Genomic DNA, 27,836 nt, shown 5'->3' on the forward strand with positions numbered 1-27,836 from the left:
CAACAATATGAAATTATTCAAAAAATGTAAAACATCTTAACAAACCTTTACTTACTTAAGGAAAACAGGATAAACATGTGGAAACTTAGAGGAAACTGTACAGACCTTATATGGCTGTCAGAATTCCCTGGGTTCCCTTTTGGTATGCATACATTATACTGACTCCAGTTCCTAAGTGTCAAGCCCGTTCCTCTCACCTCACTATCGGCCCAAAACTATGAAAAAGGAGGTGTCTGTGGTTACTGAAGAACTTACTAGCAAAATGTGACTGTTTTCCAGTGGGCGCCTGAAGAGCCTGTAGAACCATGATGGAACATGACAGGCAATACTGCAATTATTGTGTTGCAAAAACTAATTTGTCTGAAACTGGAGATGGGTTTAAAGCCCAATTCCATTGGCAAAACTAAACAACCTCGGTTTCCACTAGTGCGGCTACGAAGTCGTGCTACTTCTAGCACGACTTCGTAGCAAAAGTAAACCGCAGCTTCAGTTAGACTTGTCCCTCATATATAGAGGGAAGTCGCGCTCAAAAGTAGTACACGATTTACTTTTGAGGTCGCGGCAACTGAAGCCGCGGCAGTGGAAACGGGCCCCATTGAAAACAATGGGTTTTGACTTGCTGCGCGACTTGACATGTGTCAAGTCGCACCGCAAGTCGCACTAGTGGAAACCGAGCCTAAGAAACAGCTCTGGCTGCTATATTCACCTCCACTCTGGTCCTCTTCTTGGTTAGGGGAATGATGCCAGCATCATTCAACCTTCTTCTTGAGATCCCAGGGCATCAAGGCTAAACTCTCTGCCCTGGACTCACAGGAGAATGCTGCAGGGAGCAATTCCATGTCATTACTCTGCACGGTTCTCTGCAGAATTTAGGATTTGTACGTGAGTGTAAAGAAGACCTGGGACATCACAGGACCAGATCAAAGGCAACTTTGCAAAAAGCTATAGAGAGATGTGGGGGTGCTCCAAAGGAGGGGGCGCTGATGAGGAAAAAGGTTGACTTTAGCATTTATCAGCTTTATTGGTCTCTTCAGCCAAAAGATCTTCAGCCAAAAGTTTTTGATTTTGTTTTGAAGAGACTGGGACCATAACACCTTTTCCATGTGGCCTCAGAATCTTCAAGGTGCATTTAAGGTGGTCAGAAGTGACTAAAATTGAATTTTTTGGCCTCAACATTAAATGATATGTCTGGCGGAAATCCAATACAGCTCACCATCCAAATAATACTATTCCTACAGTAAAGCATGTAGGTGGTAATATCCTGTTATGGGGTTGTTTCTCTACAGCACTTGTCAGAATAGAAGGAAAAATGGATGGGGAAAAATACCATCCAATTGTTGAGGAAAATCTGCTTCCCTCTGCCAGAAAGTTGTCAATAGGAAGAAGGTTTACCTTCCAACATGACAATGACCCAAAGCACACAGCAAAATGACCACACAGTGGCTGAAGGAGAAAAAGGTGAATGTCCTTGCATGGCCTAGTCAGAGCTCAGACTTAAACCCCATTGAAAATCTGTGGAATGACTTGAAGATTGCAATCCACAAACAGTCACCATCAAATGTAACTGATTTTTGAGCAGTTCTGCAAAGAAAAGTGGGCAAATATTGCAAAGTTAGTAGAGACATATCCAAACAGACTAAAGGGCTGTAATTAAAGCAAAAGGTGGTTCAACAAAATACTGACATTTTGGGGGGGGGGGGGGGGTGATCCTATTTCCAACTCAGTAATTCTGTTTTTTTACTTTTTTTAAAAAAATTCTGACATGTTGGTTTTTATATCTTTCACCTGGATGTTACAGTATATGTTGCAAGTACAGCTGGATAAAGCTAAAACTGTGTCTGTCTTCATTTCAGGCTGCAAAAAAAACTGAATCTGATACATTTAAATGGGGGGGGGGGATTATTTTTCTAAACCCACTATAATTAGGATCATAGCATTAAGGGTGTGTCCGCTGAATATATCATCATAATGTCCCCTTTACCATACCCCTCAGGTTCTTTGATTGGGTAAAGTTATTTCTTCGACACCCTCTTCATGGACAACAAAAAACTGTTCCATCTGGCATCTGCATCTCTCATTTGACATTCAATCTACCCAAGATACTGCAACTCACTTTTCTGAGGGGTAGTGGCATTTGTACGTAGCTGGCAAGGGAAAAGGGATCCGGCATGGAACAAAGACCAGCTGATTTCTACTTTTTTTTTCTTTCTTTTTCTGTTTTACTGTCGCTATTGTCTGTTTAGTAATAACATTCCTATAAAAGTTTCCTGTACCATTTTTTTTTCCATCACAATTATATTTAAAAATTGTTATTCAGAATCTCTGAATGCTATTAGAAATTAGAAAACCCAGTTACATTCCTGCCTGGGATTGGCAGCGAGTGATACAAAGATATTCTTTCTTAAGCCTGGGTTCACACTATTGCTAATGCAGACATCGCATGTGAGTCACACCGCACTGCTGTGCAGATCACATGCAATGTCTGTGCGATGCAAATTCAGCCATACAGTTTGTCATTATATTTGTATCGACACCGCAGCGGTTTGCAGAGGGCAGTGTGAACTCCCTGCGAGGGAGATGCGATGCGGGAACCTGGACTAGAATCGCGCTGGCTCCAGCATCACAATAGTGTGAACCCATGCTTAACCACTTGCCGACCGCTCACATTGAGCGTACTGCGGCAAAGTGGCTCGATTCCGTCCAGCGATGTAGACCTACGTCGCTGGACTCCTCCCCCTGTGGGCGGCACGCGTGCGCCGCCGGAGGCTCGCTCCCGCTGTATTCAGACACAGCGGGAGTCCAGCCAGGGGAGGAGAGGCGGTGATCACCGCCGCTCTTCCCCGATCGTCGGGGATCGAGTGAGGAAATCCGCCCGCTTGTGTAAACAAAGCGGGCGGATCTCCTAAGTGACAGGCAGGGACAGATTACAGGATTCAGCATAGCTGAACATGCGATCTGTGCCTGTGTCACACAGTCCCCTCCCCCCACACATGTCAGTAAGCACCAGGCATATATTTAACCCCTTGATCACCGATAAAGTTAACCCCTTCCCTGCCAGTGTCATTATTACAGTAACAGTGCATATTTATAGCACTGATTACTGTAGTAAGGTCACTGGTCCCCCCAAAAGTGTCAAAATGTCAGTCAAGGGTCCAATCTGTCCGCCGCAATGTCGCAGTCCCGCAAAAAAAAAAATCGCAGATCGCCGCCATTACGCTTTAAAAAAAAAAAAAAAAACAATAAAAATGACATAAATGACATACATCTTTCTCGTAGTTAGTAGCTGCGATAACTTTTGCGCAAACCAATCAAAATACGCTTATTGCGATTTTTTTTTTACCAGAAATATGTAGCAGAAAACAAATCGGCCTAAAATGTTAAACAATTTTGATTTTTACATTTTTTGGGGGGGAATTTCATATCAAAAAATTTAAAAAATATTGTTATTTTTTCAAAATTGCCGCTCATTTTTTGTTTATAGCGCAAAAAGTAAAAATAGCACAGATGATCAAATACCACCAAAAGAAAGCTCTGTTTGTGGGGAAAAAAAGAACATACATTTAATTTGGATACAGCGCCGCACGACCGCGCAATTGTCCATTAAAGTAACGCAGTGCCGAATCGCAAAATATGGCTTGGTCAGGAATGGGGTAAAATCTTCTGGTCTTAAAGCAGTTAAAAATACGCTCATTGAGAATTTTTTTTGTCAAAGACATGTAGCTAAATACATTTTGGCCTAAATATATGACAAAAATTGAATATATTGGATATTTTTTAACTGTCAAAGTAGAAAAATATTGTTATTTTTTTAAAATTGTCGCTCTTTTTTTATGATTATCGCAAAAAATGAAAAGCGCAGAGGTGATCAAATACCACCAAAAGAAAGCTCTGTTTGTAGTAAAAAAAAGGACGTAAATTTCATTTGGGTCCGGCGTTGCATGACCGTGCAATTGTCAGTTAAAGTTGCACAGTGCAGAGTTGCAAAAAGTGGCCTGGACGTAAAGCAGGAAAATCCTCCGGTCCTAAAGTGGTTAAAGTTGTTTCAGTTAAAACATGTTGTAGCGGCTACTGGGCACATGCAAAATGGTTAACTACTCACACTGCCTCAGTGACCATCAGTCTCAGTCTCCTGGGGGTGTAAATAATTGTATCAGAGCTAGAAGATTTTTGTGCAGGCCGTATGTGTAATATATCACATTCTGGTCACAGCTACTAGTGGCTTGGTGCCAGATACCACAGCATACCTTTAGATGTCTAGTGGCCTCCATGCCTTGACAGATCAAGGGTGTTTTGATGGCAAAAGGAGGACCTACTCAGTATTAGGTGGGTGGGTGGGTGCCGGTCATAAAGTTATGGCTGATCAGTGTATATGAAAGCAACAGCAAGACCTAAAGAGCATTACACCTTTACTTTTCAGAGTCATGTGATGTGCAGCGCCATGGTTTGGCTCGTCCTACCTGCAGAGAGACGCTGGCAGCTCCTGCGGACTCTCCGAAGATAGTGATGTTATCGGGGTTTCCTCCAAAGGCAGCAATGTTCCTCTTCACCCAGGCAATGGCCATATGTTGATCCCACATACCATAGTTTCCTAAATGACATGTACATGATCATTCCTTGACATCTCTTGTCCTTCATAGAACACAAGGAGAAAAGTATTTGGGAACTCTAAAGCTCCAATCACATCCGAGCGCTTCAAATTGCCGTGATTCTGTCCGCGATTTGAAATCGCGGGACGCTTGTGCGATGCCATTACTTCTCAATGGCACCCCAATCGCAGCACAAAGTTCTTCTTCTGGACGACAGGCGTCCCCCGATTTTGTTTGCGCAATTTTACCACGATATGTCGGGTGACAATCACGGCAACATCACGCCGTGATTGGGGTGTAATGGTATGGCACAAGCGTCCCGCGATTCCACCCATGATTTAGATCGCTCAGATGTGAATGGAACCTAAGTAGAGCCAAGGAAGACAATGAATCCTGGACATACAGACAGATGGGGAGAGATTTGACTGACTTCAAGGGTCTTGGGATTATAAAACGTGACCATAGAAGTTTACAGGTTCCATGTGATACACATGCAGTTAAGGCCCCTTTGACTCTTATGCAACCTAAAAGTCGTGCGATTTTACTGCAATTTTTCCTGGACTTGAAGCAATGCCTATGTCTTTGGACCTCAAAATGCATTCAAATCATCCCAAAGTAGTGCAGGGACTACTCTGAAGTCATTCTGACTTTAAGTCGTACAGATATGAACGGTAATCATTGGAAATCATGGAGTACGACTTGTCATGCCACTTTGCAGTCCCAAATCGCAGGACAAGTCGCACATGTGTGAAAGGGGCCCAAAGTGTAAGCAGAGCTAAAACCTTTTATTTTTAGGCCTCATGCACACTGGACGTTTTTACAGTTATTTTTGGCGTCAGACCTTTTTTTCTGCAGCCAGTAAACTCCCCAGCATGTTATCCTATGTGTTCATGCACACATAGGCGGCTGTTAGTGTTTTTTGGCATGGGCATTTTGTGGCTGAAAAAAAATCCCAGAACTAGTGGGTTCTGAGAGGAGTTTTTCAGCTGTAAAAACGCTCTAACTCTGATACAAGCTTAAGAACGCTGAAAAATGTCAAAAATCACTGAAAAACGCAGCTATTTGGCATTTATCTACGTTTTTGAGCCATATAGTTTTGCTAAAAATAAAAAAAGCTAAAAACCGCTACAGCTGAAAAAAGCTAAAAAATGCTACTGCAAAAAAGCTGAAAAACGCCTTCTACAGCCACAGCTTTCTACTGACGTTTTGATAATGTCCAGTGTGCATGAGACCTCAGTTTCACATGCATAGGATTGAGCAAATTCTTTTTGTGTTCAGTTGGAGAGATTTCCCTTCACTTCCTATCTCAGAGATGCAACAGGAAGTCAGAGGAAGTTCCTATAAAGTGAGGAAAATTCCCCATTTAAATAGTTGTCACTGGAACAGATGTCCACATTGGAAGATTTTCCCTCAACCCTTGTTCTGGGGACATTTTGGATCTCCCCTCCCTTTTGTCTTAGTGACAATGGTCAGCAGGAAAAATGGAGAAAGTGGATCTACCTAGCTGGAACACACGCAGAAAAACTCTTGACAGGGGTTGTACAATAAGTCCCCTACATACAAACCTTAGGGTTACGAAAATATATTCACAGTTTTTTTTTTTTTCGTTCAACCCAGCGGGCTGAATGAAAAAAAAAACAGACAGATCGCCGTACTAACAAAAGCAATGTTGGTGCAGCGATCTCCCCAGCCTTTCTCTGATCTTTGTTGGACTTAAAGCGGAGTTCCACTCAAAAGTGGAACTTCCGCTTATCTGTCTCCTCCCCCCCCCTCCAATGGCACCTTTCGGGGGGTAGAGGGTACCTGTTTTTGACAGGTAACCTGTCCCCACTTCCGTCGGACCTCGCCGTGGCGCGTCCTCCTTCCTCTGCTTCCAGGCCAGTAACCGAGCGCAGCGCGCTTCGCGCATGTGCGGTACGGACCCGGCCGTGAAGCCGCAAGGCTTCACTGCCAGGTTCCCTTACCAGCAATGGCGGCGGCAGCATCCGACAGCTGATGAAAACATTGGCTGTGGTGCCGACATTGCTGGATTCCATGACAGGTAAGTGTCCTAAAATTAAAAGTCAGCATCTACAGTATGTGTAGCTGCTGACTTTTCATTTTTGGAGGGGGGAGGCCCGAACACCGCTTTAAGAACAAGTTGGGCTTACGATTGATGTAATCCATTCCTACTCTAAGCCCTGGTTCACACCAGTGAGGCTTTGAAATCGTGCTACTTCAGTGCGATTTCTAAGCTGCAGATCACAGCGTTTTTCACCTCTGATTTCATTGCATTTGTTTAACAGAAGGCTATGCAAGTCACAATGAAAAAAGTAGCCCAGGAACGTTTTTCTGAGTCGCAGCAATTTAAAGGGTTCCATTGCCGGCAATGTGGGTGGAACAGTCAAATCGCATGACAAATCGCACCGGTGTGAACGAGAGCTAATACTACAAGAAAATGTTTTGGCTGGACATACAATTTAGGAGACTGGTTTCATTTTCTTCAGAGAAAACGTTGTCACAAGATTTCAGCCATTTTCCATCATGTTGGAAATGTTTTTGTATGCAATAATAAGCGCTTCTCACACTCAAAAGTACTCATGGTAGTTAAAAAATGATGGAAAAATCTTTCCTTTTTAGCTTTGGATAGACTGGGGACATATAAAACCCTGTCAAGTTTTTAAAAGAGAAGTATGGAAATTTTGTATTTTTTTTTTTAAAAATCATACTTCTACATCGTTCCGATGCTGCATCTGTCCCCCACCGGCTCTAACACTGGGAACGGAGCGATCAAACACCGCAGATCACTCGGTTCTCAGAGCTCCATGAGCAGAGAGCTGATGACTGTCAGTCACTGGCTCTCTGCTCTGCCTCCCCCTTCCCCTGTGATCACTGGAGCACTGGGCTGTGGAGGGGGCGGGAGCGGCTGGCTCAGGCTCTCAGAGGGTTGCTGAGAGGCTGAGCTGGGTGCCGGTCCAGGCATGTGGGCGGATCCAGACCATATGGTTACAATCTTTCCCGAGCCTGGACTGGCTCTGTGACCTCAGCCAACAGCGGGCATCAGCCCTCTGTCTGCTGTAAACGGGTCACAGGATTGCAGAACAAATTGCTCTGGCTGTACTTCTTAAAGCTGTGTCCTCACTGGGGTGGTTTGTCTTCTCTATTTGTCCTGGTGACCTTTGCCATTGGGAAAGAAACACTTGCAGTTGCCACCAGAACAAGGGGTTAGGTGAAATCTTCCAACAGGGACAACTGTTTAAAGCTCTATTCACACTTGTACGAGTCCAAGGTTGCGCCCACTTTGGAGTGCAACTTTGGATGGGTGCAACTTGGCTACGACTTTGGCATTGACCAGTAATAATGGACAACCGTTGCACACAAGTTGCATTGTACAACATTCAGGTAGGACCTTCATGCAACTTCTGAGGGTTAACAATGAAGTCTATGGCCCTCAAGTTGCATGAAAGTCGGACCAATGTAGTGCATGAACTACTTTGAAGTGGCTGCAACTTTAAGAAATGCATGTATAAATGGTTAACATGGGGAACTACTTGTCATGCAACTTTGATGTCCAGTCGCACAAGTATGAATGGAATCTAAGTGACAAATGTCTAAGAAGAGATTTCCTCTCACTTCCTGTTGCGTCTCTGAGACAGAAAGTGAAGGGACATTTCCTCAATGGAACAAAAAAAAAAAAAAGACAGGATTTACCATCTCTACTCCATTAATAGTTTTAACTTTGGTTATGCTTTAAGTGCAGTTGTAATGTTTCTTAAGAGTTTAAAGATGAATTTCCTTGTTAGGTGGAGTTGGTGTTTTACTTAACAGCAGTCTTTCTTTTTTATATCTGGACTGGCAGGCATGTCTTCATTACATTCACAGTATTGTTAACTCATAGGCCTTACCAGGGGCGTTTTCATCTCCAGTGCTCAAGAATCCGAGTGGTCCCAGGCGGTAATTGAAGGTAACAACAATGACATTGCCACGGAGAGCAAGTTCCTCACCATCGTACAGGTAGTTGCTCAAAAAATTGGCTCCTTCAGCTGAACCAAAGAGATAGGCTCCGCCATAGATCCATACCATAACTGGCAAGTTGGTGGACACTGAAACAAAAGTTGAGAATAGTTAGAATAGATGGGATGCTCTATTCAAGCTTCTCCTTAGGAGGAAACCTAAGAATCTATGTTTTGGCCTGCATCTGGCTACAGAAGATTTCTTCCAGCAGGTAGATCTCATCTGACACTTGAGGCCTTCTATTGGCTTAAATGCATAATTCTGATAAAAACTATTTTTATACAGTATACGCTTTCCATGATGAGCGTAGAATCTCATGCAGAACCAAATGTGCTGAAGGGAAGGAGATAAGAGACAGAAAAACATTTTTTGAACTTGAATGAAAGAAGGCATTCCCCATATACTTTATTTAACCACCTAAATATCGCCCCAAAGCAGTTTTACTGCTACAGGGTGGCTCTCTTGTGAAGAATATATATACGTGATTCTGCACTTTCGCCTGCAGGGGGCATGTGCGCACCACCAGTGGGCTGCTTCTGCTGTAAATACTTACAGCAGAAGCCGATCTGCAGGTGACGGTCACTGGATGTCCTCTGGCACCCACCAATCGTTGGTAAAAACACACAGAATGGGGATCTGCCTATGTAAACAAAGCAGATCTCCTTTCTGTAAGGGGGAATGGATGGATTTTGTGTTACTGCAATGCAGAGAACAAAATCCATTGCTTCCCTTAGTGAAAGCACCTAACACAGTACACAAAAACACTGGCTCGGCACACTGTTAACCCTTTGATCGCCCTAGATGTTTAACCCCTTCCCAGTACACAAATAGAAATAGGCAACCGCACTTCAGCTTGAAGGTATGAAATGATAAAATCCTTTTATTGAAGATCCAAATAATCCAAACAATCCATGGTGACAAAATCAGAGACAGGGGACAAACACGGTTGACGCGTTTCACGAAATTACTTTAGTTTAATCATAACCATAACCAGAGGTCCAGTGGATGCTGACAAGTGGAGTTTGGAGGTAACAGTGACTCCTGGAAAAACAGTGTCCGTGAGTACACAGGAACTTGCCCAGGAGTCTGCCAGGAAGGGGACCACTCCAGAAGCTAGGGTCAGCGGACGGGTGTCAGCCCACATGAATTGAGAGTAAAGGGGTGCCAGTTTCAGGACCCTGAAGAGAATATTTACACAGGAACATTTAAAGCATCTTCACTTAGTGGCAAGGTGAAGCAGCGACCTTGCCGCATTCTATAGTAAGCTGTCCTTCAGAATGTGAATAGGTAATAGTTGGAGTATCCCACTCATCCCTTCTCCTATCCAAGTTCCAATTGACTGAGCCAAGAACTTTCAATGCTGTTTATCCGCTGTCAGTTGCTAAGGGTAACCCAGGGGAATCCAGAAAGTGTAATTCTCAGCAGCCCTCTAGGGGGCAGTGCTACATGCACTTAAGAAGTTGTTCATTTTGGATTTCACTTTAAGTCATATTGTGACTTTTTTTGCACTGCACTTCTTTATTGTTCTTTATTGCAAGCACCTTATGTTTTTTCTGCACATAAGGAGTTGTTCATTTTGGATTGGATTAAGTCGTTCAATGACGTTTTTGGATCTGCACTTTCTTTATTACAAGCACTTTATGTTTTATTACTATTGCTATATATATATATATATATATATATATATATATATATATATATATATGATTATATGTTTATATTCATTATGTGTATTTATAATAGCAGCGCTAGCACATATTTAAAGGCTGTTATTCATTGATGTGGGAACACATTTGGTGATAGCAGCAGCTTTATTAATTTATAGCCCTATTATATAGGAAAGGTTGTTAAGCAGTGGTAGCGCACAATTATTTCCATTTTTTTTTTCATTCAAGTGATGCACAATCCTACTAAAGGAAATGACCCCCCCCCCCCCCGTATCTCCTCCGACTGAGTCAAATCCTACCTTATTTATTACTATCATTTAATTGGAGGTCATATACAGTTGATATAGAAAAGAATCATCTCCTTTTAAAAAAATTACATTTAGTTGCTTTGCAGCCTAAAATGAAGACAGACACAATTTTTGTTTTATCCTGCTGTATTTACATCTAAGTGAAAGGTATAGCACCAACATGTAAAAAAAAAGAAAAAAATCATAAAAATAGAAAACAGTATTACTGAGTTGGAAAAAGGATTACCCCCTTGTGTCAATATTTTGTTGAACCACCTTTTGCTTTAATTACAGCCTTTAGTCTGTTGGGATATCTCTCTACTAACTTTGCACCTCTAGACTTTGCAATATTTGCCCACTCTTCTTTGCAGGACTGCTCAAGTTCAGTTAAATTTAATGGTGGCCATTTCTGGACTACAGTCTTTTAGTCATTCCACAGATTTTCAATGGGGTTTAGGTCTGGCCTCTGACTAGGCCATGCAAGAACATTCACCTTTTTATCCTTTAACCACTTTAGCCCCAGCCCTATTTCGGACACTTTTTGTTCACAAGTTAAAACCAGTATTTTTTCCTAGAAAACTACTTAGAACCCCCAAACATTATATATATTTTTTTAGCAAAGACTCTGGAGAATAAAATGTCGGTCATTGCAAAATTTTTTGTCACGCGGTATTTGCGCAGCGGTCTTTAAAACGCCATTTTTTTGGAAAAAATTTGAAAAATCACATTTCACTGCATTTAAAAAATACTAAACAGTAAAGTTAGCCCATTTTTTTTGTATATTGTGAAAGATGATGTCACGCCGAGTAAATAGATACCAAACATGTTACGGTTTAAAATTGCGCCCCCCCGTGGGATGGCGACAAACTACGGTCAATAGAGATCTCAATCTGCGACGCTTTAAATTTATTTAACGGTTACCAGTTTAGAGTTAGAGTGTAGCTCTTTTTTTTTAATTATTGCCCACGCTCTGGCGATCGCGGCGATACCTCACATGTGTGGTTTGAACAGCGATTTCATTTGCGGCTCGACTTGCGTATACGTTTTTTTTTGTGCGCGAGCTAACGGTGACGGGGACGGCTACATTTTTTTTTTTTTTTTTTTTCCTATTTATTTTTTCTTTTTTTTAAACTTTATTACAGGTTTTTAAAAAAAAAAAAAAATCTGATCACTTTTATTGCTGTCACAAGCAATGTAAACATCCCTGGTGACAGCAATATGTCGTGACAGGTACACTTTATGGAGGGATCGAGGGTCTAAAAGACCCTAGACCCCTCCACTACACTTCCCTGTATGCAAAACGCCGAAAACGGCATTTTTGCATACAGCCGTTTTTCAAATCTGCCGCCTTTTGCAGCACAGTAACCCGGACGTGACGTCATGGACGCCGCCTCCGGGTTACGTCATCGGAGACCCGATCGATGCCGTTTCCGGCATTCATCGGGACTCCATCCAGCCGGCGGACGTGCCGGCTGGGTGCTCGGGGCTCCCGGTGGGACGGTAGCCCCGAGCAAAGCCGCGGAAGGCGGCGGGAGGGGGGGGACGTCCCCTCCCGCCCCCCCGGGTTACCGACGGAAAGCCGACCGTCGGCTTCAAACAACGGTACCGGGATGATGCCTCTAGCTAGAGGCATCATCCCGGTATAACCACTCAAAGTCAGCCGACGTAGAGGTTACGTGACTGGTAGTAAAGTGGTTAACCACTATGTGGTCAATTTTACTGTGTGCTTTGGATCATTATCATCTTGGAAGGTAAACCTTCTTCCCATTGAGAACTTTCTGGCAGAGGGCAGCAGATTTTCCTCAAGAATTTGATGGTATTTTGCCCCATCCATTTTTCCTATCCTGACAAGTGCTCCAGTCCCTGCTGCAGAGAAACATCACCATAACAGCATATTACCACCTCCATGAATGGTGTTATTTGGATGGTGAGCTGTATTGCATTTTGGCCAGACACGTCATTTGGTGTTGAGGCCAAATAATTTAATTTTAGTCTCATCTGCCCACAACGCGTTTTTGCATGTGGCCTCAGAATTTTCAAGGTGCATTTTGGCAAAGCTCAATTGTGACTGCATGTGGCCTTTCTTGAAGAGTGGCTTTTTACTTGAAACCCTCTCATACAAGCCACATTTGTGGAGAATTTGTGATACTGTTGTCACATCCACACAATGACCACACTTTGGCATAAATTCCTGCAACTGCTTCAGAGTTGCTGTAGGCCTCTTTGTAGCCTCTTTGACCAGTTTTCTTCTGGTTCTTTCATCTAGTTTGGAGTGATGTTCTGATCCAGGGGGGTCTGTGTTGTAGCAAATACCTCCCACTTCTTATTAATAGACTTCACGGTGCTTCTAGGCATTGATAAAGCCCTTGAATTATTTTTGTATCCATCTCCTGACTTGTGCCTTTCCACCTCTTTATCCTGAAGATCTTTTGACAGTGCCTTGCCACCCATAGTTGATTGTTTGCTTCATTTGCACTACCAGGGCTAGGGTTAGGGTTATTGTTGGTACAGACTAAGGGTTAGGGTTGTGTGGTGTCAAAGGTCATGACATTTGGGTTTCAAGCTCCACACTTTTTTCCAGGCCCACCCCCTCCACCTACGTGTTTGGAGAAGTGAACCCATGCTGCGCATCCTTGGCATTTTTGCTAGGATCACCCTAAGTGAACCCGCATTTTTGCTTGGATCCGTCCAATCTAAGAAAGTCGGGGGCCTAGCATTTTTGCTAGGATCACCCTGAGTGAACCCATGACTCAGGATGCACAGCGCGCTGCGCATCCTTTGCAAGTTTTGCTAGGATCATGACAAATGCTCCAGGAAAGCTCTTTTCATGCTGAGCTAATCAAAATGACAACAGCTGATCACAGTTGAAAGTCAAATGGCTTTGTGTGCCATTAAAAAGGTGATTAGCTACACTGGATTGAGTTTACAAGTAATTTTTAGAAGGGGGGGGGGGGTGATCCTTTTCCCTACTTAGTGATTCCGTTTTTGATTTATTTCTGATATGTTGGTGTTATATCTTTCACTTGGATTTTATAAGTTGCACTGAGAAAATACAGCTGGATAAAACATAACTGTCTGTCTTCATTTCAGGCTGCAAAACAACAAAATGTGATTATTTTAAAGGGGGTTGATTCTTCTCTATACCTATTGTATATACTTTAACTGGATGTATTAACTGCTTCCCAACCGCCCGCAGCAGTTTGACTGTGGCAGGCTGGCTCTCCTGCGAGAACCGACGTAGCTCTACATCCGTCGCGCGCGGGGTCGGGGGGGCGAGCGCGCGCCGCCGATGCGCTACCGCCTCCACTAGACAGCAGGGATGCCGATTCATGATACGAGCGGCCGCGATTGCTGCCTGGGCACCCGCGATCACCCGCTGAGAGAGAAGGACGGTCAACTGTTGTAAACACAGCTGACCGTTCTTCTCTCTGAAATGATCACAGAGTGCCTGTGATCCTTATATATAGGATCACAGGTCTCTATGATCATTTCAAAAGCCCCTCTCCTATACAGTTAGTAAACACTTCCCTAGGCTCACAAAACCCTTTGATCACCCCTAGGTTAACCCCCTTCCCTGCCAATGTCATTATTACAGTAACAGTGCATATTTTTAGCACTGATTACTGTAGTAATGTCAGTGGTCCCCCCAAAAGTGTCAAAAATGTCAGTTAGGGGTCCGATCTGTCCACCGCAATGTCGCAGTCCTGCTATAAATCGCAGATCGCTGCCATTACTAGTAAAAAAAAAAAAAAAAAAGACATAAATCTTTCCCCTAGTTTGTAGACGTGATAACTTTTGCGCAAACCAATCAAAATACGCTTATTGTGTTTTTTTTTTGTTGTTTTTTTTAGCAGAATACAAATTGGCCTAAAAGGATGAAAAAATTTGATTTTTAAAGTTTTTTGGGGGGAATGTTATATAGCAGAATGTGAAAAATATTGTTTTTTTGTTTATAGCGCAAAACAAAAAAATCGCACAGGTGATCAAATACCACCAAAAGAAAGCTCTATTTGTGGGGAAAAAAGGACATCAATTTTATTTAGGTACAGCGTCGCACAACCGCGCAATTGTCCGTTAAAAGTAACGCAGCGCCGAATCACAAAATATAGCCTGGTCTTTAAGGGGCCAAATCCTTCCGGTCCAGAAGTGGTTAAATAAACTAAGGTGTAATAAAGTATACATATCCTTTGGAGAAAAAAAGTTTACCTAGAATATCAACAACCATGATTGTGAAATTCCCATATAGAATCTAATGCTAAAATATTGGGTTACATAGGGATTTCAGGTTGGTAAAGACAAGGTTATGAGGCGACACAATTTAATGTAAAGTAAAAAGGCCTGCAAGTAAGGGACACTTAAAAGCCTCAATAGTTCCCTACTCCTGTCTGGTTGCAGCCATTTTAGATAGATATAACCAATCCTACCTGCTCACCTGATTTACCAGTTTGGGGGACCCAGATATTAAGGTACAGGCAGTCCAGGCTTCCACGGGTATCAGTTTGGCTCAATGTGGCTTGGAGACAGCGTGGCTTGAAGTCTGTGGCTTTCAGAGTTCCTATTGTAAAAATGGAGAGCAATCAAACTCAAAATCTAAGCTTCATACATAAGAGCTGCTAAAAAAAAGGCCTTTTTTTTTTTTTAATTTATTAAAGTCTACTACATCTTTACTGCATTTCAAATCAAGCTTAAAATGTATTTTGACCTTTTCAGCCAAAATGTGATAACTTCTTTATATTTGTTACAGGTTCCCATTCACATAGAATAACTTCCCTTACAGAGTTTCTAAAGCTGTCCGCCATACATTAATAGACTTTTTTGTTCAACCTGCAGACAGAATTAAAAAAAAACCCTAATCCATTCCATACAGGCCCAGTTGGACAAATCCCCATGCTGGGGTATCGAATTCTAATTCAAAAAGTTTTTTTTACCTTAATGCATTCTCTCATCCTTTCAAAAGTTGCTCCCTCCAGCCCCCCAAACACTTACCTGAGCCCGATCCCAACACAGTGCTGTGCTCTGCTGCAGCAGCTCTTCTACTCACAAGAAACACAGAAGCAGCGGGAGCCATTGGCACCTGCTGCTGTCAATCAAATCCTGTGAAGAGGGAGCAGGAGGTGGGGCTGAGCTGCGATGTGTGTGTCTACGGATGCACACAGCCCAGCTAAGGATTGAGCCTGCGCCCTTGCACAGAGCAGGTAAGTATACTATATTTTGATACATTTTTAGAAAAAAAAGCTTTACATCACTTTAGCCTCCTCGGCGCCACCCCGCTTAACAAAAGTGGATTTAAAAATCCGTTGTCATCCTAAAAACTGAGTATCAAAATGGAACTTTTGAGGCACAACATTTGTTATACTTAAAAAAACACGGTTTTATTAATTTATATAAAAAAATAGTCATTACATAAAAATATTCTCATATAACAGTATATAACCATAGGCATGGGAGGGCACCCCCTTAGCCTCGCCGGTTGAGCTTTGTCTCCTCCTGTATATTGGGGGTACATCTTGGGTGATTCTGTTGGTACATTGGGTAATGGTGTAAATATGTAATTCTTATGAAGAAGTAATGATGACATCAGTTATTATTCTATGTAGATTGTATGCTGTACAAATGATGTATCAATGGTTTCTGAGGAAGTGGACTAGGTCCAGGAAACACGTTGAGCCTTAAGATCATCACATGTGGACAAGATACATCACACAGTCAATATTGTTTTTTTTATGGTTATATACTCTAATATGAGAATATTTTTATGTAATGAAAATATATTTTAATATGAATTAACAAAACAGTGTTTTTTAAGTAGAACAAATGTTATGCCTCAAAAGTCCCATTTTGATACTGAAACAGTTTTTAGGATGACATATGGTATAGAAATATCATATTCCCTGTAAATTTTATTTGAATATAAAAATCAATTGTCAGGTCAGGTAGAAATTTATTAGCTAAACATAATATCCTTATAGGCTGCAGTCACTGTTCGGATATTAAGGCAGCTGCAGGTACTGTGGCTGCGTGAATACAATAGCCAGAATAGGAGATTCTCCCATCCATGCTGTTTTTTTTTTTTTCTTGCTTAGAGAAAGAAAAATGTAAGTGTATTGCTAGCTTAGAATTGAACTCTAATCTGACATACTATTTTACTAGCATACTAAGTCGTATTTTTGTTATAGATTTAAAAAAAAAAAGTAAATTTTATTCCAGTGGTTATTTGCATGTCAGACTGTATAGTCCGCACCAGTTCTGAACAACTGTTGTACAGAATAAGCCTTCACAGAGATAAAAAAAAAAATCTGCTCACTGACACTTCCCACTTTAGATAATTTACCCTTGAAATGCTCAAAGTCATTCCTCTGATGTGCTGAAAAGTAATATAAAGGTGCAAGGGGATTGAACAAATTCCAAAAGACGTACCGGACCATCCTGGATGTTTCTCAGCTTTTTGAAGGATTCCTGGAGGAGCAGCAAAGGGGATTCCCTTGAAAATGTCAATGTAACTTGGATTAAAAATTCCAATTTGCTTATTCTTTCCTTCCACAAATCCTCCTTCTGTGTTGACAACTCCAAGCTGAAATAGAAAAAAAAAAAAAAAAAATAGATGTACATGATTTCCCAAAAGTCTGGATCCATAGGCAAGGAATTATTAGAAATCATCATTTCCATCCCTATAAAGTGCAGCTGATCCAGGAACTGTATAGTGATGACACAGACAGGTGTATGGAATATTGGGTATTGGGAGTTGTTCCTACAACAGTGAGAGATAATGGTATTTTACAGTGACGGAGCCTCATGGTAGTGTCAGCCAACACAGTGCATGTTACTGGGCTGAAAACAGCCCAAACTGGACACCTGAAGGCCATGCTCAATCCCATCTTTGAATTATGGTGTGGGTGGGGTATTTAGTGACAGATTCATTGCGCCATAATTTTTGGTAGTCATTTTAAAAGAGGAAACCTACTTCTTTATGTTACAGTCTTTTCTGGTCTCTCGATTAAATGACATTCCTTTGTTGGAACAACATAAAATATGGTTTCAGCAAGACAGCATCCAACCACTCTTTTATAATCGAAATCAAACTCTTTCGAACAGTTTGATCGGAGGTTAAGGTCAAGTTGAAAGGCCTCCAAAGTCTAACACCACTCAACTTTTTTTTTTTTTTCTGGGGTCATCAGAAGTCAGTAATATGTCAAAATTTATCCAGAACACTCGTTACACTTAAGCCCCGTACACACGTACCGATTGTCGGCCGAACGATCGTCCGTCTTTTGTCCGGTGCTGTCCTGTCGGTTGAAAAGTGCTAAAGACTGCACACAAATTTTGACGGCCAACAACAGCCGACTGCAGAAGTGATGTCATGTGATGGTTAACTTTCCGTGTGTTTTTTCTTCTCTGAGCATGCCCAGTCTTGCTCATCTGCTGTTTTTCGGCCGAATTCTGTACTGACTGAGGAACAATCGGCCGTTCTGGTGTTGGCCAACAAAAATTTTATAGCCTGCACACCAGATTCTGTTCGGCCGAAAAGTCGCAGTCAGTTGTCGGAAGCATCATACTAACAAGCCGACAATCGGCCGATCGGTCGGTGGCCGAATATTTACGGCCGACAATCGCTACGTGTGTACGGGCCTTAAGGGAGGAAATAATCTCTTACACAAAGGAATGTTCAACATTCGTATATTAAATGTATACACAAGAGTTACATAGTCCAAGGCTGTTATTTGAGCACTTACATAAAACTTTTTAATACATTTTTGGAATTCCAAACTTTTGGGATACTCTGTATGTGTATATTCTCATAATTATGTAAAGCGTAGGCTCTTCCAGCTACCAAGATGGCTTTCATTTGGTGGCCCAAGTATAGCATGTGACCAGTGATGGAGAGGAGAAGAGGCTGGTGTAGAAAATTGGACTATAAATACATCCATGACCATAACAATTATTGTAATTGTATATTCAACAGACTAAAGGGAGCCAATAGGAGAAGTATTTTTTTTTAGGATCTACATACCTATTAATAACCTAATAAATAATTCCAATAAATTGACTAACAGGACGTGTTGTGAGGAGGAGGGAATGTTGTTTTATTTTAAACAAGAGGATATTTTTTTTAGAGAAGAGGCCATTCAGTTGCTCCTGATCCTCTGCTGCAGGTTTGAGCTCTGCTTGTCCCCTTAGTCCTTCTTTATTTTGTACCCCAATGGTTATGACTTCTCTTGGATTCCTTTTGAATGCACAATTCTGCAACACAACTAGGCACCATGGGGTTTATTTTCTAAATCTAGAGAGTGCAAAATCAGGCTAAAGTGTTAGTTCACCTTTACAGAAAATCTGTTAGGTGACCTCACACTGGACCCCCTCCCCATTCCTGCTGTACCAGTGTCCTGCGATCCCCCGATTCACCAGTCCGGGGATTTGAAACCCCCACAGCTTAGTCACCTATTCATACCTCTCAGTATACACGGACAAAATGCATTCTAATTGGTCAGCACTGTCACATAGACAGCGCTGACCAATCAGAATCTGTCTAGCCCTTCCTGTCAGCGCTGCAAGGAAAAGAGAGCAAGCCACAGGGATTTCAAATCCCTGGACCAGTGAAGCTGCATCCCGGTGTCTGACAGTGGGGGATTGCGGGACTCTGGTACTGCGGGACAGTGAGGATGGGGAGGGGGTCCAATGTAAGGTCATTCACCTTATAGATTTTCTGTAAAGGTGAACTTACACGTTAGGCTTTAGCAATAAAACCTAGAAGCTGATTGGTTTCTAGGCAAAAGTGAGCCTGATTTTGCACTTTCCAGCTTTAGAAAATAAACTCCAGTGTGTCATCATACATAAATGTGAACTAGCCACTAAATTGAATACATAGATGTGAACTAGCTAAACAGGATTTCATAGGACCCACTGAGACCTATGTGGTCAGTTGCAGTGCATATAAGGCATGCGTGTAATCATTTATTGTGATAATGCAGCTCACACATTTGAATAGATTGCCAATGCACTAAAATTATTAACAAATTAACCACATGCACCATTGTTTCTAACACAGCGCACTACAAATGGCAGTAGGGCATTGTGGTGTGATGCAAAACATTTTATTGGAACACATGGTGGATTTCCATAATGCATATGCTGCCACAACCCACAACGACTGATAGGTCTGCATGGACCTTTAGGGTACCAATACATACATGTGCACGAATGATCTTTTGTTAACTTTTTGCCTTTTCACCTTGCATTACCCTAAAAAGTGAGAGTCTGCCATTTTTACTGTCAGTCAGACATATAAACTGCTAGAATATTATTATTCATCTCTTACAATGTCCTCCTATAGTCCAGCTGAACAAGTTAATGTAGAATCCAGCGCTGTCAGTACACATCTCTGCTATAATTGTATGACCCAGCTTGCCCAATTTTCCTTTTCTCCAATTTTAACCCTCTATATTAACTTTTGCACACACATTTATGTTTGAATAAGAAACAAAATGGTCCCTGCCCCCACCTATAACTGGCCTTCATAGCAAAGAGCACGTGGAAGGGCAAGGCATGTGAAAAAAACAAAAACAAATTCCCAGCTCAATTTACCAACCAGTTTGCTAACCAATCGAATTAACCTGTCCAACAGGGGTTTAGTTAGCACACATTTGCAAATGCATGTGTAAGCTGCAGGGCCACTTCATTGCAAGCCAAAACTCCTACAACTAGGATCGTTCCTGGTTCTGTATACTCATTTCCACCATGGTCATTCTACAGAATTAACGTACGGTAGCCACGTTTTAAACCACCATCCCATGTGTATCATTAGCCATATTGGGCTTTCGGAAGCCAAATAGTTTTGGTATCCTTGAACAATGGCAAATGGGAATCCTAATAAAAATTAGGGAAAGATGACATGCGTCTGCCAGCTATGATGAATTGCTCTTTATAAATCCATAAATAAAAAAAATTAAAAAAAATCTACCAATGCTTTACCTTTGCTGCCTGGACGGCAGCCAGAAGGCTGGAGAATGCCAATGTGAGCGCTATCCAACGAGCCATTTCTGGATGCAGTCCCAAAGGGTGGGCTTACTGCTACCTTTATATACCAATTAGCAGGTGATATGAAACCACAAGAGATCACCTGACATAGGAGGCTTCAGTCCTTGTCCTAAATGCCTCAAGGGAGGCTCTGTGAGCCTCCACAGCTGCGCACACACACAGCTTATCGGATTCAGGGCCGAAGCTGTATATAAACACTACCAACATGTAACCCTTTACATGCAAAGTTAATATCTTCAACATTTATGCAGAATCCTTTCCCTTTAGATACAGTTATGCACAAATTTAGTATGGCTACTACAACTAGTCCATACCTCCCAACTTTGTAATTTGAGAAAGAGAAAGATTTTGGTGTGGAAAAGACAAAGATATACCTGTGCTAAAATCCCAAAATTTGGAAAAGACGTGGAACTTGCAGAGAAAAATTGACGTGACTACATTATGCTCAATATAAGGCCTCACTGCAGGAGACACGTTGAAAGAGATTCTGAGAGTACCAAAAAATCCTTCCTAATTACTATGCTATGAGCAAGTGTCTCAGAGACACAAAAACCTTAAACGGAATATAGACAGGGAGCGAACACTATCGGGTTTATTTACTAAAGCTGGAAAATGCAAAATCAGTCTAACTTTTGCATAGAAACCAACCAGCTTCCAGGTTTTATTGCCAACGCTTAATTTAACAAGCTGAGGTTAGTAGCTGATTGGTTTCTCTGCAGAAGTGAGGCTGATTTTTGCACCATATTTAGTAAATTAACCCCTTTGTCTGACCTTACCTAAAGAAGAATTGCATTAGCATGGTTCCTTTTTAGGAACAAATCTTCAAAAAAGTATAACAAAATTAAAATAAGTAAGATATCAAACACTTCCAAAACAACCTTAAAGTTAATTGCCCCTAAAACTATCTTCAGAGCTAAAAAAAAAAAAAGTAGTTTAGGTATGTACAGTATATTTTTGCATAGTTACATCAAGGTTCAGCTTGGACCAATGTAAGTATGCATGTGCTGTATCTGGACGATCCTGATGGAAGCTAGAAATCACTGTAGAGTAGTAAGTACCACTTCTACAGTGATCACTGCTAGCTCCCGAATCTCACACTGATCGGCTGCCCTGCTGCTTTGTGGACAAATGAGGTCGGCCACTTGGCATGCAAGTTGTTGTTGTTCAGTCGTGTCTGACTTTTTGTGACCTCATGAACCATAGCGCGCCAGGCTTTTCTTTCCTCCACTGCCTCCCGGAGCTTGCTTAACTTCATGTTCATTTTTTCGATAATGCTATCTATCCATCTTGTTTTCGGTTGTCCTCTTTACTTTTTTCCTTCCGTGTTTCCCAGCATCAGGGTCTTTTCCAATGAGTCCTCTCTTCGCATTCGGTGGCCAAAGTATTAGAGTTTCAGTTTCAGGATCTGTCCTTCCAGTGAATAATCAAGGTTGATTAACATCAGGTTTGACTGGTTTGATCTTCTTGCTGACTTAAGAATCTTCTCCAACACCATAGTTCAAAAGCATCAATTCTTTGGCGTTCAGCCTTATAAGTCCAACTTCCACAGCCATAGGAAATACCTGGGAATACCATAGCTTTGACGGTAGGGTGATGTATTTTTATAATGTTGTCTAGGTTTGCCTTTGCTATTTTGAAGCCATGGGGAAAAAAACAAATTTTTCCTGAAAAAAAATTAACTATTCAGAAAAAAAAAAATCATTGTTGAATAGTTTTGCAAACTGAAAGTAATTTTGTTACCCTGGAAAAGTGAGTATATACAAGTATTATGCTTCAAATAAAAGTACAGCTTAGTCAGTAAACTAAACTTGCTTTTTTTAAAGTTTATTTTATATTCTAATTGGAATAACAAAGTCTGTCTATAAGAATATTTCACTTATACATGAGAACAGGTAATCCCCCCCCCCCCCACTTCCCTCAAAACAATTTAGCTTCCTGACAATATGTATTTTCAATTATTGACAATGCTGATCCAGAAGCATATACGTACAGTTGCGCTCATAAGTTTACATACTCTGGCAGAATTGATGATTTCTTGGCCATTTGTCTGAGAATATGAATGATAAAAAACTTTTCTTTTGCTCATGGTTAGTGTTTGGCTGAAGCCATTTATTATCAATCAACTGTGTTTATTCTATTTAAATCATAATGACAACAGAAACTATCCAAATGACCCTGATCAAAAGTTTACATACCCCAGTTCTTAATACCGTGTATTACCCCCTTTAACATCAATGACAGCTTGAAGTATTTTTGGATGAGGCTCTTTATCTTCTCAGATGGTAAAGCTGCCCATTCTTCCTGGCAAAAAGCCTCCAGTTCCTGTAAATTCTTGGGTTGTCTTGCATGAACTGCACGTTTGAGATCTCCCCAGAGTGGCTCAATGATATTGAGGTCAGGAGACTGAGATGGCCACTCCAGAACCTTCACTTTATTGATGCTGAATGCAAATTTTCCTCCAGTATTTTTTTTTATAACATACTGCATTCATCTTGCCATTAATTCTGACTAAATTTCCTGTGCCTTTGTAGCTCACACATCCCCAAAACATCAGCGATCCACCTCCGTGTTTCACAGTAGGAATGGTGTACCTTTCATCATAGGCCTTGTTGACTCCTCTCCAAATGTAGCATTTATGGTTGTGGCCAAAGAGCTAAATTTTTGTCTTTGGACCAGAAGGTTTGAGGCTGGTCTCTGAGCTGTTTGACGTATTGTAAGCGGGATACTTTGGGGCATTTGCGTAGAAATGGCTTTCTTCTGGTGACTCGACCATGCAGCCCATCTTTCTTCAAGTGCCTCCATATTGTGGATCTTGAAACAGCCACACCACATGTTTTCAGAGAGTTCTGTATTTCACCTGAAGTTATTTGTGGGTTTTTCTTTGCATCCCGAACAATTTTCCTGACAGTTGTGGCTGAAATTTTAGTTGGTCTACCTGACCGTGGTTTGGTTTTAACAGAACCCCTCTTTTTCTACTACTCAATTGGAGTTTGAACACTGCTGATTGGCATTCTCAATTCCTTGGATATCTTTTTATATCCCTTTCCTGTTTTATACAGTTCAACTACATTTTCCCACAGATCCTTTGACAATTCTTTTGCTTTCCCCATGACTCAGAATCCAGAAATGTCAGTGCAGCACTGGATGAAAGATGCAAGGGTCTGTCAGGAGTCCACAAACTCATTGACCTTTTATACACACACACTAATTACAAGCAAACAGATCACAGGTGAGGATGGTTACCTTTAATATCCGTTCAAACCCATCTGTGTCGACTTGTGTGCATGTTATCAGGCCAAAATCACCAGGGTTTGTAAACTTTTGATCAGGATCATTTGGGTAGTTTCTGCTGTTATAATGATTTAAAAAGTGTAAACACAGTTGATTGATAATAAATGGCTTCAGCCAAACACTAACCATGAGTGAAAAACGTTTTTGTGTTACTATTCATATTCTTGGAAAAATGGCCAAGAAATCGTAAATTCTGCCAGTGTATCTAAACTTATAAGCACAACTGTATTGCTCTATGAAGAGCTTGATGAATGTCCTCCTGATTTCAGGTGTAATTTTCTCTATAAATAAAGGGATTGTGTATTTTTGGGAGGCCGTAGTTTGTAGCACTTCCTTACCTGAAGATGCTGCTGGTGAAGAAACACTTTGTGATGATCCAGAAGCAGCAGAAAAAGTGTTTCTGGAAGGTGAACTCTTGAGGGAAAAGCTACCTGCACTTTCATTCTAGTCCTAATCATTTCATTCCATAAAATATTTTTTTAATGTCTTTAAGGCACCTCTGGCATGCAAGGATGTGTTTTGTCATCCTTGTAGCATTTGGAAAAGAATACTTCTTCTCATGATATTTGAAAATTGCAGCTTTGCTCTCAGCAGAAATTGCACTGTGAAAATGTTTCCAAACTCTAGATCAGTGGTTCCCAAAGTGGGGGTCGCGACCCCCCGGGGGGTCGCGGAGTGGGGAGCGGGGGGTCGCGAGATGATTTACAGAAACTTTTTTTTATTATTTTTAATGCGAGTTAATGCGAGACACGGCAGGCAAAAACATTGTTTTTTTTCTTACTGGTCAATTTTGAGATTTTTGGATATTTGTCTTCAATAACATGTCTTCTTTCAGACTGTGGTGAAAAAAAAAGTCCGAAATACACATTTAGGTCTTTATTTTATTACACTTTGTCTGTTTGCGTCTGTAGATTTCGCGTAAATAGGAAATAGAAACCCTTTATTATAAAAAAAATAGGTGGCTCTTAACGTTTTTCTGGCATAGCGGTGCACGGCAAATATTTAATGCATTCAATGAAAATATTCAATGGTATTCAGTGCAAAACAAAAATGAAAAATACAATTAGCCAATAAAATAAACAAATTATTGTGGCATTAATTAGCCCATAAACAATATTTATTGTAAAGCCTAAACGAATTTGTTTAAAGAAAGAGGCCGCTCACTCTAACGTTAACCAGATAAATGTTCGCTTTTATGAAGCGCATATCCAAGTGTTTGTGCGGAGTGGAGCGCGCACTATATGACATGGATAGAGGCGCCGCTGCCATCACTCGCATTTTCCTATCAACAGTGGAAACAACTTAAAATACTTCATTTCTGGTCGGCAGCTTGTTCGTATTCTGTCTGTAAGCATTTCACAGTTATGGATGTATTTGTTTTTGTCCATAATTTGTTAATAAAATAGCCTGGCTTAGAGATTGTGTTCCTTTTTGTTTTAGCTCTGTCAGTATGTAACCAAATCGCAAATCTTACATACGAGGGGGAGGGGTCGGGGTCGCGGGTCGTCAGCAATCTAATATTGGGGGTCGCGGTCTGAAAAGTTTGGGAACCGCTGCTCTAGATGTTGGTCTCACCATTTTACTGAGTGGTGGAAAAGGAAAAACAATTTACAGAGCTGACTATAGGGAAACACTATGCTGCGATGATAGGGAACATCAATAGAATTCATTTTAAGTTTTTATGCATAAATATATAGTTTGTATAGCATGTCATAGATATATTACTAATCATTGTAAAATAACACATTCTACACTCCCTTTTTTCCAATTTTTCCAGAAAAAAACAAAAACAAAAAACAGCATTAAAAAAAACGGAAACAAAAAACTTTTTTTTCCCCAATTCTTCAGGTTTTTTTTCAAGGCCTTCCAATTTCTACATACAAGCCTTTTAGAGAGCACTGGATCTTTCATATATGGCACATGCATACCTAAATCTGCTCGGCATGGGACCTGGAAGCTATCAGCAATCACTCTAGTAGTGTTGCCTACTACAGTGATTTAGAGCTTCCATTGGGATCTTCCAAATATGACAAAAGCATACTTACATGATTCTAAGCTGGACCAAAGTAACTGGGCAAAAAAAATTGGATTTTTGACTTACCATAAAATCCATTTCTCTGATGCTCATTGACGGATACAGCTCTTGATTTTCTTAACCATTGGGTTATACTGCCCCCTACAGGAGTAGGACACTAGGCAGAAAAAAAAGTCTATAAGCAGTCCCAGGGGGTATACTCCCTCTCTCTGCTATAGTTGTCGGATTATCTTTGTCCTTACATGCCCCAGCTGCACAGCTATTCACTTGGAAGCTCAGTGTGCTGCTGCTTCTCCTTCTCCCCCAGGAGTATGACACTAGGCAGAAAAAGAACTTGACTACGGGTGCTGTGTCCATCAATGAACATCAGAGAAATGGATTCTACAGTAAGTCAAAAATCCCATTTTCTCTTTCGTTCATTAACAGACACAGCTCCTAATCTTCTTAACCATTGGAACGTCCCAAAGCAGTGTTAAACATGAGGGGTGGGAACAGCGAAAAATAAATTCCCAAGGCTAAACTATAGCCAACCAGGTAAACAGGAGCTCCACCAAAAATGGAGCCTACCTGAAAAGAACAATACATCCTCAAAGAGGACCAGCTCCTCTAAACAGCAGCCTGCAAAACCTTGTGGCCAAAAGAAGCATCTGCAGATGCCAACACATCCACTTTATAGAATTTTGTGAAAGTGTGCACCGATGACCAGATGGCCACCTTGCAAACCTGTGTCATTGACGCCTGATGACGGAAGGCCCAGGACTCAGGAGGCATTGAGGGCTCGAGTTGAATGCGCCTTGACAGGGAAATTAGGAACCTGACCCTTGATGGAATAGGCCTGAACCATAGTCTGTCTGCTCCATCTGGAAATGGTCGCAGAAGGAAGCGGACAACCCTTTCTGAGGCCCATCCGTGAGCACAAATAGTGAGTCTGATTTCTTAAAAGACTCTGTAGCTGCCAGGCACACCCTTATCGCCCTGACCACATCCAAGGCATGCAAAGCAATTTCCTTTCTGATGTTTTGGCCTGGTACACAGGGAAGGCAACACAATGTCTTCATTCAAAATCAGAGACAACCTTTGGTAGGAACGACGGACAGGGGCGAAGAACCACCCTATCTCTGTGAACTACCAAGTAAGGTGAACGACAGGATAAGGCCACTAATTCCAACACCCTGCACGCAGAGGTAATAGCCACCAAAAAGGCCACTTTCAAGGGCCGTTGAAAGAAAACCGCTAAGGCCAACACCTGGCCCTTGATAGTAGTCAAGGCCAGTTTCTGCTCAACCCCCCAATGAAGGAAGGTTAAGATCTGAGCCACTGAAAAAGAACGAGGATAAACCCCAAGAGACTCACACCATGCAATGTACATCTTCCATGTACGATGGTAGATCTTCCTAGAAGTAGATTTCCTTGCTTTTAACAGCATAGGAATCACTGACTCAGAGAAACCTCTATCCATCAGCACCTGGCGTTCAACAACCAAGCTGTCAAAGACAGCGACTGCAAAGCCGGATGGAAGATTGGTCCCTGGGACAGCAGATCCTCCCTGAGAGGACGCTTCCAAGGAATGTCGGCGACCAGCCGCACCAGATCAGCGTACCAAGCCCGGCGAGGCCAGTCCGGGGTCACTAAGATGACCGGAATCCCTTCTACCTCGATCCTGTGCAGAAGTCTTGTGTGGTACTACAAGGCCCAGCACAGAGCACTACCGCTGCAATAGCAGGAAGAGAGAGAGAAAGCCCCACAAAGGCACTCACCACACCGGTAAGGTACTCAGCTCCCCAACTATCTGCACACCATGCGGCAATCAGGACGCAGTAGTAACATCACTGTATTAGCACTAGAGGCCGACTGCTGAATCACCACCCATCTGACTATAAAAACATGGCCGCCGCTATTTGCAATGGTAAAACCATAGGAAAATGGCTGCCAAGGCTACACAAAC

The 27,836-nt window shown here is 41.7% G+C and overlaps 1 protein-coding gene across 1 annotated transcript in view; it reads right to left on the reverse strand.

Annotated features, from left to right (window-relative positions):
* LOC309559542 (bile salt-activated lipase-like) overlaps window positions 1-15,077 on the reverse strand; it is a gene marked incomplete at its 3' end in the record, with an annotated part of 37,984 nt that extends 22,907 nt beyond the window's left edge. The window contains exons 1-3 of the mRNA XM_082262842.1: window positions 14,966-15,077; window positions 8,471-8,668; window positions 4,458-4,588 (exon numbers count right to left, since the gene is read on the reverse strand). Of these exons, the coding sequence (XP_082118968.1) occupies window positions 4,458-4,588; window positions 8,471-8,648 (309 nt within the window). The 5' untranslated portion in view covers window positions 8,649-8,668; window positions 14,966-15,077. The remainder of the gene's footprint in view (window positions 1-4,457; window positions 4,589-8,470; window positions 8,669-14,965) is intronic.
* Between the last annotated feature and the right edge of the window lie 12,759 nt (window positions 15,078-27,836).

The sequence above is a fragment of the Pelophylax lessonae genome (genome assembly GCF_965119305.1).
Source record: "Pelophylax lessonae genome assembly, chromosome: 7".
In the NCBI taxonomy this organism is placed as follows: domain Eukaryota; kingdom Metazoa; phylum Chordata; class Amphibia; order Anura; family Ranidae; genus Pelophylax; species Pelophylax lessonae.